Raw genomic sequence first — 15,726 nt, 5'->3', positions numbered from 1 at the left:
TTTTTTTTGGGGGGGGGGTGTTAGTGAACGCTTTGCAGCTCTGGGAGTTACTCTCGCTAGCTCTACAGTGAGGGCTTAGTTTGTACCCAGAGATAACAAGTCTGTCTTTACCTACAGAACTGCCTTCAAGAAAGCAAAGAACTCCACTTAAAATCTGGGGACCCGCCGACTGAAAGAAAGCAATTTTACTGGTAAGACTATGTTTCCCAGCAAGAAGTTTGTTGTGTCTGGGTAGACAGATTGGTACAGCAGAATTTACTTTGTCGAGGTCTCAGCTCAGCAAAAACACTGTTGCTCTTGGTCTTAAAAATAAGTAGTGTCATTTTCTCTTTGCAATGAATTCTTTCATCCAATCATATTCCTGTATGCAAATATACTATAGCTGGTACAGATAAAAAAGCACAAATAAAGCTAAGGGCTCAGTCAGGGCAAAAATCACTGTGCTTCCCTGATACCTCATTTCACCTGTGTTTCAGGAACGTCCCCAAACTTCTGAACTGAAAATATGAAGAAACAAGGTTCAGACAGCAATCCTGCTCCAGTTAATCCAGCATTGCCAGAACCACTCAAAGATTTAAAAATTAAGTACACCAAGGTTAGTAGCATTTGCATTTGTTAACTTTTCTTATGCAGTCAGTTTAGAGTGTAAGATGTGCTAATTTAATTTTATTTGAGCTATGGAAGTAAAATTAAGTCAGGGGTGTGTTTAAAGTGTTTAATCAGATTATTGTTTCTGATACTGTACTTGTTAGTAATTAATGTTCTATGATCCTTTTGCCTAAGCATTTCAGGAAGTATGTAAGTGGGTCAGGAAACGTGTAAGTGTGATAGAATTATTTCATGCTTTCTTGGTAAGGGGAGCTCTTCCCCCTAGCCCCCCCCCCCCAAGTTTCTGCAGTCATGTTTCCTAGAAGGTATAAATGGAGCAAAGAAGGAAAAGTTTATATTATTTTTCAGAACAGCAAGACCAAATTAAAATGTTACGGTATCACAATGTATTATAAGCAGATTTAAACAATTATGCCAGATATGCTCATGTGGAAATGGATGTGTGAAAATGAAACTAAAGTTCATACCACTCATATTTTTCTTAGAGATAATGTCTGGTTTTCAGCTTAAGCAAGTAACTATCAATAAAAAAGATGAAGGCTACCATTGCTAATTACTCAATATTATTATTTTTATTCTTTCCATATGCAGTCAGCAATACACAGATAAAGAAGACTTGTGTTTGCAGCTTTAAAAGACTCCTTGCCTGTTTGATATCATAGGAAGCAGATATCTGCAAGAACTTTGAACAAACTGTTGGCAAAAATATTGAAACTCTGCCCTCTGAAACTTTCGGGTAGAGCATTGATCAGAAAGGACCTCTTCTCTTTGGAGACTCGGTTACAGTTTGGGGTTTTTTAATCATTACCAGTGCAAAGAAAATAATTTTTACTTTCCTAGAACCACTGCTTACTTTCTTTTCCAAAAGAGAGGTGCTTAGGTGTTCAACAATTACCTAGACTTTGAATTCTGTTCTATTCCATCACTTAATACTTTTAATGTAAAAATCTACCAAAATTTCAATGCATACCTTGCCTGAATAAAGCATGCAGGACCTTAGTTTGTAAATATTTAACAGGSTAAAGAAGCAGTGTAGTTCTGCCATATGATAGTTCACTAGTGCTCTTCCTTTCTCAAAAAAAAAAAAAAAGGGGGGGAGGGGGGCACTCAGTTCAGAGAAGATAATTTAGTTCCTAGTGGACAGTGGTGTTCCAGAAACTACAGTGATATTTGTTAAATTTCTAAATTTTCCAACAGAAAACAGCTAATAAGAGCTAGTTGCCAACTCAGAAATCTGCTGTCACTGAACATGACAAACAAATTCCAATAAACATTTCTATTCTTCTAAAATATTTAGTAGACAAAAGCCTACTTCATTAATATCAGACATACCAAAGGCAACCACAGGATAGAGAGCGTGGCAGAAGTTTCTATATTTTGCATTAAGGAGAGTGTCATCTAGCATATAGATGGGGATTTTTTTGCCTTGACAACAGATAGCAGTTCCTTAAAAACTGCATATAATGTATTCCTTTGCAAATTTGCAAGGCATTTGCAGAATTATATACCTACAACCGAACAAATCAAACATACCCTTGCAAATGATTTCCTTTTGCAGTTCTTTCGTCCTCCTTCACCATTGTCTGAAAGCCACAAAAGTGAACAGGGGGACAGGGAGAAGGGATAAGAGAAATTTCATCTCATCAGCAAAATATCCAGCAATCCTCCAGCAGTTTAATGTGAACTTAGTATGGCTGGACTGACTTTCCAATAGCCTTTTCACTCTATATCTTCTTACCTGCCCTGTTCCTCTCCTGCCCCTTCAGAGTTGGTGCACGGTGTGTGGGTTTGCCTTGATGAGTTATGTTGGGCCATTGTGAGATCAAGACGAGAGAAGTGTTAATTAGTGCTGATGCACCAACCCTGCTACCTGAAGCACCCTGACTATCAGCAGCCACCTCACCTCTGTGAACTCACTCTTCTCCTTGTATATAATGATATAATCTCAACTGCCATCACACAAGGATCTGGGAAAAAGTCTACAGGAGATGTTCCAAGCACTTAGTTTAAGTCCTCTTAGTTTAAGTCTCTCCCTATTTTGCTTTCTACAAGAGGAGTCAGCTTGGGCCTTATATAAAGTTATTTTAGTTAAGTATTTCTAAACATCTGGGGCATGTAGGTTGATATAGTTATATTGCAGATTGTGCTTTTCACATAGAGCATAAGACTAAGCACACTTCTGAGAATCGGAATTTCAAGAATTAAATTGTATGAATTTTAGACAATTAAATTGATTTGGATATTGAACTGTTGTGCGATCTTGAATTGGTTTCCTATCTGAATCTCCTTTAAAGATATTCCAATGAACTCAAAGAGTGTTTCAGTGTTGGTAGCTGACTACAAATGTACCAGTAAATGTTTTACTTAGTCAGCTCTGAGGAATTAGACAATGATTGTTTGACAAATTATTTCTGTCATGATTCTTTCAATATATAATAATATATATAATATAGTAAGTCCTGTCATGCTCCTTTAATTAGGAAAATCCAGATCAATTAAATATTAGGTTGCTAAATTGCATTTGGAGGAAAAAACAGCAAAGTATTTTCTTACTAGGCTCCTTATAGGATACCAGAAAGCATGGTAAGCCACCCTGAGGGAAGAAAAGTTGCAGCCAAGTATCGTGCATGTTGTAATCACAAACAAAAATGAGGGGAGGGGAGAAAGGGAAAAAATTAATTACAATGTCTGCAGTAAAGGTAATCAACCATAAAGCTACTATAGAAACCGATTTTTCTTTTTTTTTAAACTCAGCTGATTTTGTGAATACCAAGCCACTAACTGACACACTAAAAAGTTTAAATAATAAATAGAAGGGATAGCCTCTCTGATTGCTTGTTCACTGCGGAAGTAAAATGTAATTCCTGCGTCAATAATAAACTACAGTTCTCGGGGAAACAAAATGTTGTCACATGAAATATTAATCAAACAACTTCTTGTAAGGAAAAACTTGAAAAAAAAAAAAAGAGACATCACATAAAATATAGGAAATAGTTATTTAAGGCTAGCAATTTCTTCCCTTGAGAAGTTATAAAAGTAATTTCACTGATTTTAGTGGTACTACTTAAAGAATACACGGAGGCTTAATGAAACATATTGGAAGAAGTAAATCGGAGCTTATGGCACTTGAAATGAGTCTGTTCTTGGGCCACAGATCTCTTTCAGATTTGGATGTAGCTCTAAGATTTACTGGCAGCATCAAAACCAAGAATAACTGAATAATTCTTGCAGGCTATAAGAGCAGGTGTAAATAGGCACCAACTTTTTTTCAGCTTTGTGCTTCATCTCACCTGAGCAACGCTGAATTCAGCAGCCCAGCCAGAGCCCTGGTGCACCCTTTCTATTCCCAGCCTTTAAAAAAGCTGGCAGTGTAGCTTACTGGTTGACCATCTGCGCTAGGAAGCTTGTGAGCAGAGTCAGCTGAACAGCTGTTGAAATAGGGTGATCACATTTAGGTCTACCTATAACAGGCAGCACATTTGAAGAGCATTGTAAAGAAAAGCTTTATCAAGCCAGAGTTGTAGGTCACCAGGTGCCAGATTCATAGGGGAAAGAGGCTGTGCATTTTCTACGAGTATTTGGAAAAGCTACTAGTAGCTAAAGAAAAGTTAGATTAGACATATCCTTGCACATTTATAAAGCCACCTTTAGGTCAGTTTGAATTGTCTGCATTTTTGATGGTTATTTTATTTTTCTTGACTAGATCTCTGTAGTATGGTTTATATATTATAATAGTAACATTATAATAAAAATTCTTCCCTAATGAAGAATAAATTTATAGACAGATCCTGAATATAGGACCATGTATAAGATCTTTGCAGCATCAGAAATGAAATATTTTCTCCAAGCTGCACAACCAACTAAAACTTTTAATTTACTTCTACAGAAGCACTGAGGCCTGAAAATCCTGTACAGACTTTGCACAATAGAGAGCCCACAAAAGGAGATCTTTAATCTCTGGGAGATGCTGTAATAAGCTATGCTTTGCTAGGGGCTGGCACCTAGGGCAGAGCTCTGAAATCCTTCTCAGCAGAGCTACAGCATGTTCCACCTGAGACAAAGCTGTCCCGAGTCAAACACTTTCCTTATGCAACAAAGACACAAATATGGCACTCTCTAGCTAACAAATACTTTGTGAAATGTGCAAAATGATTTCATTGTCTTTGAAACATACGCAAGGGCTGAAGGGAGGAAAAAAAAAAAACACTGGGATGACAAAGAAAGGCAAAGAGCAGGTCTCTGCTCAGATCACTTGAATGACCAAATCAACTGTCTAAACAAAGACAGAAACACTTCAGTCTTGCAGATAACTTAAGCCTCAAATGGTGGAAGCTCTATATCTGATTATCTGATTTGAAATCAATCAGTTCAGAGAATCAAGATTTGATTATACTCTGACACCGTAAAATAAAATCAATCAGAGGCATTTTGACTGTGATAGCCTGTTACCTGGGCTAAATTTTAAACAGAAAACTTTAGTAGTGTCCAGCATCATCTACATCAAAAGCTGATTTCCACCTCCAGTGCCAAGAAGGGTAAAAGTTATAAATTCTTAAATTTGTTGTTTCTTAAAAATGCCAGTGAAATAGCAGTTACAAAACGCATGCAACAGTATTTCTAAGATGTCAGTTCTTGCAGCATAAATTTACAACCCTAAGCTCCATGGGCTCTATTCAATCATTATAGACAACCCCCTGGACAGCATGTGCAAGAGAGAAGTGGGTCTTTTGCATTTACATCTGACAAACAAACAAAAAAAATTTGGATTTTGGCTGCCAAAGAAGTTCTGCCTGACAGAAAAAAACACTGTAACCTTGTGCAAGGTGATCCCAAATGCTTTTTTCAGTAAGACGGGGGAGTAGCCAGAGACTGCTTTTGGCTAGGACATCAATGCTTCCTGGATGTAGAAATACACATCCTGTTTGTTTGCAGCATGTACTCGGCAATGTTAAATGAGCAGGGCTTCTTGAACAACTGGGAGTGCAGCTGCCTGCAATATATGTAATACTGTTTACATGGAGAGTTTTGGCTTTTTCCTTCTCTTTTCTGTCTTTCATACCTGCTTAAGGAAGACTGCCATCTAACTTAGAGAAGACATCTGGATAGTTTGATTTATACAGTCATGATACAATGTTGTGTACATATTTAATGTAATAAGTTAGTTTTTTAAAAGGGGATGGTATTAGAAACATTAATAAGAAAGATACTCTAAAGTAATATCATGGGTGATATCAGTTGGTGCAATAAATGTAGTATTTAAACAAATACTTTCAAAATTTCCAAAAATGGTATGTTTTACTATTATTCCTTTCACAGACAGATATGAATTTGGCATACTGTAACATCATAGCAGTGTTATGTTAATATTTACCTTTACTTTGTCTCTTTTCTTGGCAATGTAACTAGTTACTAAAGACTTTTTTTTTCTTATTAACTATTTAACTGCTGTCTTTACACTTGCATAACAATCAGAATTTTATGTGGATATTCCTGAAATTTCCAGGGACTCATATTTCCCTTATTTTCCTTACAGCTTTTGATAAGTTAGGAGTTTGCTGGTCAGCCCTGATAGCTAAAGGCAACAATGACACTGTATGTATGGTGCCCACATATAAACAAACTAAAACATATAGGAATATCATAATAGCAAATTGTTACCATATCCATTTAGAGAGAAATACTTTATTGGCCTTGGCAGTTTATTACCAAATTATTCACCAATTATTAATAACTACCCAGAGAGTCAGTGTAAGTAATTTCAATACTATGCAAAAAATCTATTCCCTGAAAGGTTTCCTGTTTTCATAGCATATAGGGTTGTAGTGGTTGTGTTTAAATTGCAGTTCTGTGTGACAAAATGAATTTATCCTGCAGTTATGGTGCCTTGCTTCTGCCCTCCTCTGAATCAAGCATTATTTGCTTTGATTTGCCTGCCCCAAAGTATTTCCTGGTTCTCTGTGTAAATGTAGAAATTCCTACTGTTATGAGCAGCAGTAGTGTTCTATCTTGATGGATAGGAAATGGGAATGGTACCTTTTCTGCTTGTTGATCTTCTTTTGATGGTGTGGTTATTAAGCAATGGGGCAAGGTGGTAGTTTCAAACCATAATCCCAAAGATAGTTGTGATCTGAGAATAAAATACCCTTGTAGCAATGTGGTGCAGTCAGAGCCCATCGCTGTCTGCAGGAGTGTGAGGTGTACTCACGCCTGCCTTGTGCAGGGGCAGGCAGCGCAACGGCGTTGGAAGCCCATGGGAAAGGAGGATACCACCCACCAACGGGGAGGAAGATGGGCTCAAACACAGGGCTTGGGCTTACTCAGACAGGTGATCCCATTTCAACACTGACCTCAACCTAGAGAGCATAGGGAGGATGCAACAGAAGCGATCCCTACTGGTAATATTGGACTGTACACATAATAGTGTCCACTTTAAAGAGCAACCCACACAGCACCAAACACAGCCTCCTCTTTTTATTATCTGTGCAATGTTTTAGGTCTTTCCATTGAGGTTTTTCCTTCTCTTTCAAGACAACTTACAGAATTAGAAAGAGAAAATTAACTCTTTCATTATTTCACCAGTAGTGGTTCAAAGATGGCAGTCTTTAGGGTAGCACAGATCTAACACACCTACTAATCAGGCCCAGATTCCACTTTGAATTTACAAATAGAGATAAGTAACTCAAATTTCACCCAGAAGTCCTTGGCCTTCACCCTCCTATTGTCTTCTAAATTTTTATAACTTTGTTGTATTATATAATATCTCAGTAATTGCAACCAAGACAGGGAATATTTTTAATAGATATATTCCTTCTCTACTGTCTAGCAATTGTTGAATCAGTTCATTTTGTATCATCTTCAATATGATGAGAGAGAAACTTCAACAGCATTATAGTCTTTTTAAAAAGGTGTAACATAAGTGTTTTAGAAGACAGCATTTTTACAGTGGTGTGGAAGGTGTCATATTTTTCCCTACAGAATCAAAAAAAAAAGACTTTTCAGTAATAATTTCTGTGGCTTATTTCCTTTTTCTTTTTTTTTTAATGGGGAAGCAGATTAATTTCTACAGATTGCATAAACTGTCATATTATCCAGACGGGATTTACCAGTAATCAGAAACCTACATGGATGCAGAACTTCTCACTCCTAAAAAATTCTTTTGGTGTAGTTTTAAGGGATATACAGCAAAACTGAAATAAGAATGCCAGAGCTTGGAGGAGCAGGAAAGAGCCATACTAAACACATAACAAACTAAGAGCAAAAGCAAACCTTAAAGGATTTTGTGCTGTCTTTGTAGAAAGTATTCTTGTCTGACACTGATTTCATTTAGACTTTATAAGGAATTCAGATATTTAATTATTTCTTCTACTGTAATGGCACATTTGTCAATTGCTTATGTGAAGGGGTCTAGATTTGAATTTCTGGTACTATTATACCATGAAACGTTATGAATCATAAAATTTCAATATGGGAAACCACAATTCCCGTCTTGTCTTATTTTGTTCTTATTATATGTGTGCCAGCAGTGTTTCAATCAAGATGTGATGGTGTTTGTTCCAGCCATGCAAAGTAGTTTTGGTACACACTGTGCTTTCAGCCTGCATAAAAGCTTAATCTTTGAATAAGGAAACAGTTCCTAGCAGTTATTAAATGAGCTTTGGATATCAGTTTCATTGCTGCTGGGTAAGCTGTTATGATTAACTTTGATGTGGGCCAGCCACTGTGCAACTGTTGCTTTTATATGCTTAATTGCTAACTACATGTTTGGCCCTTTATTAAGAGCTTGAAATAGAATGATACTAAACAAAAAGACAGAATATTCTGGCAAGATTGAGGAAAGCATAATTTTAGCTTATTTTCTTGTGTTTAATGTTATTAGACTTGCTCCCATCCCTGTCATGTAGAAGTCATGAGAAAACACTTAAGTGAGCAAAGTATGGTTGCCTGGTATTCCTGAAATATGATTGTTCAACTTGATAGCAACAGCTTAGAAAAAGGAGCCAGGAAAAAGAAAGGAAATTCAAAAGCAGTGGTGTCTCCTGAGGAAAATCAGTGCAGAGACATAACAGAGATCCTCAGAACTGGAATGAAGTATGAAAGACTGTCAAGCTGGACACAAATATTACTAATTTGCTGTGATGCCTCTTGCAATTCCAATAAAAATATTCTAACCGGTAGTGACAGTCAGAATAACTGGGGTATATTTGCACTCTATCCCTATCCGCTGGATGGGAGATAGGAAAGCAGCACTGATACCAGGTAGACAAAAGATTTGGAGCCTGTGGCAATTAAACTGGAGATAATCAGAGCATTGATGGAAATTACTAAATAAGCACTGAATCACAACAAATGATTGTGACTGGCTTGAGGAGAAGATAGTCATACTGGTTATGCAGTAATGACAGCTAAATCTGTCACCCAAAGACCATCTCATTGAAAATTGAAGTCATATAATGTAAGTAACTTCACCTTTCAAAGGCAGGAATTGCAGCACATGCTGAAGACCAAAGAGGGAGAGGTTTGAATTCCTGAGGTGTTGGAGAGAAAAGCTGAGGTAGGGAGGGGAGGGAGAAGAGTTGCCCATAGATGTGACCATCATCTGTAGTCCTGTCCAGCAGTGAGGGCACATATAATGCCAGCAGCAACATTCACTGTATGTTCATGTGAGTATACACACACGCAGAGTGAAGGATTATGGTCATATGATTATAACCCCACATCTGGCATCCATCATATAACTTCTGTGATGAGAAAATGTTCAGGTCAAGATCCTATAAATATTCTTCCAAAAAGAGCATCTTAAGCTGTGATCAGAGATTGCTGTTTCTCATACATTTTCAGCTAGGACATATTTAGGTGTATTGAATTATATGTGTAGCTGGGCACCACTATCATCTTCTGCCCAAGAGCCACCCTTGAAAGTCCCCTTTTCATCGGCTCTTGGACTTTTTTAGCTTGGCCGATATGAATATTTAATGTGCGCTGGTTATGGTCTGGAAGGCAAGACCGTGGCATGGAAGGCAAGAACTCCCTTCCTTATAATAAATACTAGGACAGGCTGAAGCAGGCAGCAATTAAAAAAAAGGTATCTGGGATTTAATCAATGAATTAATTCAACTTTTTGCGATGTGACCATGGTATATGAGAAAGAACTTTTTTCACAGTATGCACTGCTAAGCTTTTTCTTTTCTTTTCTTTCTTTTCTTTTTTTTTTTTAAGCATGTGTCTCTAAAATGTGCCTACTACCAATTGCAAGGACAGTCTAGGATTTCTCCATGGTTGCTAACAGTACATTTTTGGCAAACACATCAATAACTTGCTCTTGATTTGTGATTCTTGCCTTTGTTTAATGGCATAGATCCTGTTTCTCCTGTAAAAGATTAATAGAATTATGTTTCTGCTTTTAAATGTTGATTATGATCACATCCAATGAGGCAGCAATCCACAAACCCAAAGGATTTTGGTGAAAGATAAAACAGGCTCCTAATCTCTGATTATTTTTCTCCTGTAACATGGAAATAGACAAGTATACAAACAACTTTGCTTGACGTTGTACTTTGTTTAAATGGTTCTCTTTGTTTCATTCAGTGGACTGTGATTTTTTCAGTCTTGACTTCATTTCAGAGAAACATGCTACCATTTAATGTTGGGCTTCCTTTTTTTTTTTTTTTTTGGCAGGAGAGAATGAAAAGAATTGAAAGAAAGTTGAATAAAATGGCATTCTACAAGATACTACATGAACTACATGTGTTAAACCCAACTGTTGGGTTTATTTCTGTAGGGACACATTTATTTCTGTAGGAGCAGAAAGGCCCTCCACAGTTACTGAACCTATGAGCATAGTAAAGATGGGTAATTTTAGGTAGGTCACTGAGGACTGTGTCTCTCCTGCACTTCACAGACCTCGGTTTGAGAGAGGAAGGACCCCTACAAACCAATATCTTTTCATAATATGAGACAAAGTGAAAATATTTTGTGGAGAGAGAAAGTGGCTTGTCTCCATAAGAAGTTAATTTTAAAAAGCTATTCTTGATTAACTGCCTATATGAGCACTATTTTCTTCAGAATAATGTAGAAATAGCTATTCCATTTTGCATTCAGGTGCCAACCAGACAGCTCTTGGTTATGAACAATAGATTTAGTCATTAAAATAGATAATAGACAAGATGTTACTAATAATGTTGCATTATTTCTTTTCCTTTGCAGATATTTATAAACAATGAGTGGCATGACTCTGTCAGTGGTAAAAAATTTGAAGTCTTTAACCCTGCAACCGAAGAGAAAATCTGTGAGATTGAAGAAGGTGACAAGGTGGGGTTTTCTTTCATGTTTTTAATCTTGGCTTTGAATATAATTCTGTACCTTAAAAGCAGGAAGGCAACATCTTTCTTTGTTCATGTAAAATACTACTTCAGGTGGAGATATATCTACTYCTTCCTATATAAGTTCTGCAAACATAATTCTTACCTTTTCCCCAAGACTTAATGTTGTGTGTAAAATGACACTGGAAAACTGATTTACACTTAGGACCGTGCTCATCTGAAGAAGATTATGAGGAAAATCTTTTTGCTAATTTTTATCTATTATCTTTGATCTGTGGCATGTAGTCATTTTACTGTCGTTTTAGCTATTTTTTCACCTGTCTTCCTTACTCAGTAATGTGATCTGTTCATACCACATGTTACATAAGGCCTTTCATTACCAATAACATAATAAAGTGGACAAATACTAATATTTTCCCAAGACAGGCAAACTCTGAGAAAATGTTAATGGGATCATTACTATCCACATTTATAGCTGTGAATTTCTGTCTTCTCAGTACTGCCCCCTTCAACAAGGTGATTTTTCAAAAACATATTGGAACACAGTACTAAAAAAGACTCTGAAGATGTAGTTTACCTATCAAATAGACACAAATTCCACCAAAGCTGATTTGTATGTTGAATTAATGAATTTAAGAAGAGGTCTAAAAAAATTGTTGACAGCTATAAACAAACATTCATTCTGACATATATGAGATTTCTTAGTGAAAAATTACAGATAAACACAGCTTAATCAAAACTGTAATGAAAACCTAAGCACCCAAATAAGCAGCTATATATTTGCATCATTTTAGGTAAATTTCATTTGAAAAGAGTTTGCTTAGTGGTACTATATAGTTTAAATGCATGTTATCAAGTAGGGGGTTACTTGTTTAAAAAGAACAGACACTGCAACTTAAACAGTTTCAAAACTGATGACCAATGAAATTTTTTGGATAAACTCTGAGAAAGTAAGTCTGAGAAGTGAATGTTCTTTTTCTAGCTGACAGCTATAAAAAAAACTGCTAGCTGTGCTTGAAAATAATACTGCTTTTATAATTAATGCTTTGGTTCATGCAAATATTTATTTGCTTTTCTACACTTTCCCACCAAGGGCAAATTTTCATGTCCAAAAGCCAGAAAATTTGTTCACATTTCTCACAAAATGACATCTGACATTCAATTTGTTTTCAATTGGGCTCATTTTTGATCAAGAAGTATGCATACTTATAATGATTTGTTTAAAGAATCTGTTTTATATTTAGCAGCAAAATGGTTTAATGGTAAACCCCTTCTTATCCATGAGAACTATTATGAAGCCTATAAGCACTGTATCTATCTTACCAGTTTACCGATGCAATCTCTTTCAGAATATTTTAATTTATTGTGTAGAGATTCTACCTGAAATTAAATTCTCTTTTTAAGGAATTCAGCTTTCATTGAATCTCAGTTACTTGATTCTATAATTTTGTCACAGATCTCCTGATAAACTTTGGCCCAAATGCTATCTGTCAACAGAGATTGTGCATGCTGCCAGTAATAAGAAAGTCACAGTGAAGACATTTTTTTAAACTTTTTGTTATACAGAAGATGGCTGAGTAATGTCTGCATAAATCTGACTTTCTATAATCTCAAATATCTGAGCGTGAGTCTTGAAATGTCTCATTCTTGCTTTCTTTAGTTCTCGTTATCTGTGTCTAGAGCTCAGTCTCACTAAGATTGTTTCAGGCTCTTTCTGCCRTCAGCCAAAGAATTTCATAAGCATGCTGTTAACTGCTGAATTATATCACGCTAACAACATAGGTGCTTTTGATGTAAAATGCTACCCCTTCTACCTCTTCTCTGTTCAGTCTTTGAAAATCAAATTACATTGCAAATCAGGCTGGCCTGATATTTGATCATCCTCAAATTACATTACTCATGACCTGCAACTGTTCACTTAGCATTCAGAACTCTTGTAGCTTTCATTCTTTACAAGCAATCTAACAACTCGTTAAATAAAGAGATAATACTGTTCGACACACAGGTTTGCTTTCTCTCCAATAATTTTGCAAACTAATGTGTAATGACAACTGCTATTAACTAAATTGCCAAGTGAAATGTACAAATCTAGTAAATTACACAGTCATTGTGAACCTAATATTCTAGAGCCTAGTCTTTAGATAATGAGCCAAGAGATTTTAGGAATTTAATTTGTGTGTACAATAGAGTTGACAAAGGGCTGTACACGGCCTTGCAGTGGTATTTAAAAAAAACAAGTGGAGATTACAAAGCACAGACACATATGTGGGTGGGAACTGTTTTCCTTTCAGTTTGATGGCTCTTTCAAGCTACATTCACTAATCCTAAAGGCCCCTGCTAATAATAAAGGAGGACTACATTTGCTTAAAAACTGGTCAGTGGGATGTAAAGTAAAAAATCTATAAAAATCTATTTAAAAAACTGGCTCTGCAAGGCACTATCAATCTTGATTCTCTCAGTGTATATATACCTAAATTTAATTTCATTTAGTTGAAGAAAATCTTTTTTTTTCTTACTTTACATTCACAGCATTTAATTAGTTTTAAATATTTTTTTCTTGATTTTTAATTATTTCTACCTGTAGTAGAAAGAACACGTGACACTGTATTTAGTTTTAATTTACATCATTCATGAAGGTATGACTTAAGTTCTCAGCTTGTTCTGCCTTTTCCAATACTTATAAATGCCAGATATTACAGGCCAAAGCAAACATCCCAAGCTGTTGTATTGAAAAGCTTTAGAATGTTTACAATAGTTAAATATAAGAAAAAATGAAAGTATAAATTAATTATTCATTGAATGCAGTTTTCTGGTCTACAGATAAGTGATAAGGTATTTGGTAAGATTCTGACAGTTCAGAAGAGAAGCAATCCTTCCTAATCTGGTAGATTTCATCTACCCGATATAGGTGACTGGTCAGAACTACTGTATAATGATGAATCGGCTGATGGATCCTTTTGATCCATCCGTTTCCCAGATCTCCTGCCTTTGCAAGTAGAAGAAGTTCTGGAGGGTCTCCTGCCTTGCAGGTCTGCCCTGGCTTGGGGATTTCTGGGCTTTCCAAGGCAATATTTGAGGCTTTTTTCTCCCTCTAAGGAGAATTAATTATTGGTTATCAACATCGGTTAAAAGTTCTAGTGCTGGTTTGCATTTTAAAATAATTGACTTTGGTGTTGACTTAGTCAGCTTTGACTGACTTAGTCCACCTTGATAGTGATTTACCCAGAGGGGACTCTAGCAACCAGCAATACAAAACAAGTTCAAAAGAAATCCTTTAAAGAATGTGTGCAAATTTCTCASAGAAATGTGCCATAGATAGATTTGTGCTTTCTTCTTTAAATTTGTTTTAATCTATAATAAAAGACTAGAATAAACCTCTTTTTTTGTTTTGCTAGGAAAACTTTTACAAGATTCATGAAATACAGAAAATTTCCAAGTATTGAAAGCCATTTCTCAGGAGATTTTTAATTGATTTTTTTTATATCCTGGAACACCCTCACATACAGAAGAGTGTATGTTTCTGTGCTATAGCAAAAGCCAAATAATAAATAATAAATTATGCTATAAAAAACATTCATAATCTGACAAGTTAACTCGTTTAATGCAAAGACAATGCTCAGAGTGCTTAGGCTCAGCATTTTAAACCTGGTTAGCTAGTCAATTGTTCACATTATTTTAAATACTTATGTTCCTTAATGTCTTCAAATACAAATGCAATGATTTGTTTCTCCCAATAATACATTTGTGTTCATTATACAAAACATTTTAAGGAACAGATTTTTCTAAACCGGTCTTCATCACACCACCAGATATTTTTAGATTATGTTGGATGCCTAAAAATTTAACTTGCAGATTTGGGCATTTCTTTGTATGTGAAAGAGTTTAAATTGCATGAGCAATACAACTTATGGGTACATCCCCAATTATGGATGCTAAAATCTGGACAGGTTTGAAAAATATAAACCTAAAAATAGAGTTCCTTAATATGTTTTTATTTTAGGAGCTTTGAGAACCCATCTGTTTCTCATATGACTTCACATTGCTGAAATGGTAGTAAAAATCTTTGAAAGGAAAAGAAAAACATGCACCTAGTTTACTACTACAAAGTTACTATACTAATTTTGATTAGATTCTAAGTTTTCTAATGGGATGAGTGTCTCTTATTTATTCTGCAAAACACCTTGCATGTTTAACAACCAACAAAACTGGGTGACAGAATCAATTATTGATCATAAAAGTTTCCCTGTTTTCCCCACAGGCAGATGTAGACAAGGCTGTTAAAGCAGCCAGAAAGGCTTTTGAGCTTGGTTCACCCTGGCGAACGATGGATGCTTCAGAACGAGGAAGGCTCTTGAATAAACTGGCTGATTTAGTTGAAAGAGACCGGCTGATTCTTGCAGTAAGTATAATATGTGAACAGAAAGAAGGATAAAAAAGTCTGTGCCCTGAATTTTAAAGGAAGAAGTATCAGCAAGGGTAACATGTGCAACCCCTTGGAAAGTCAGGCTATCTCAAYACTTGGTTTTGCTCTGTATTGCAAATGGACCTCATTAAACCAGCTTGCACTCTGGTCCCCTAAGGCCCCAAATCCACAAAGTACTTAAATGTTCAATCAGCTTTACGAGAATGCTTAAGCCCCCTACAATCAATGCAGTTTTAATTGTTGATTATTAAGGACACACTGACATCCAACATGTGCTTAATGCTTGGCTGAATCAAGACCTGATTCAAGGCTTAAATAACAGTTCGGCTCGAAGGTCCCATACTTACAGAAGAAACAAGTCAGAACTAGGAGAAA

General features: G+C 36.0%; 1 protein-coding gene across 1 annotated transcript in view; it reads left to right on the top strand.

Annotated features, from left to right (window-relative positions):
• The first annotated feature begins 432 nt into the window (after positions 1-432).
• Positions 433-15,726, top strand: part of ALDH1A1 (aldehyde dehydrogenase 1 family member A1) — a 37,012-nt gene continuing 21,718 nt past the window's right edge. The window contains exons 1-3 of the mRNA XM_026064050.1: positions 433-595; positions 10,813-10,917; positions 15,187-15,327. Of these exons, the coding sequence (XP_025919835.1) occupies positions 506-595; positions 10,813-10,917; positions 15,187-15,327 (336 nt within the window). The 5' untranslated portion in view covers positions 433-505. The remainder of the gene's footprint in view (positions 596-10,812; positions 10,918-15,186; positions 15,328-15,726) is intronic.

This window comes from Apteryx rowi, unplaced genomic scaffold (assembly GCF_003343035.1).
Source record: "Apteryx rowi isolate R43461 unplaced genomic scaffold, aptRow1 scaffold_207, whole genome shotgun sequence".
In the NCBI taxonomy this organism is placed as follows: domain Eukaryota; kingdom Metazoa; phylum Chordata; class Aves; order Apterygiformes; family Apterygidae; genus Apteryx; species Apteryx rowi.
Note: the sequence above shows the minus strand (reverse complement) of the source record. Positions and strands in the feature narration are given on the sequence as shown.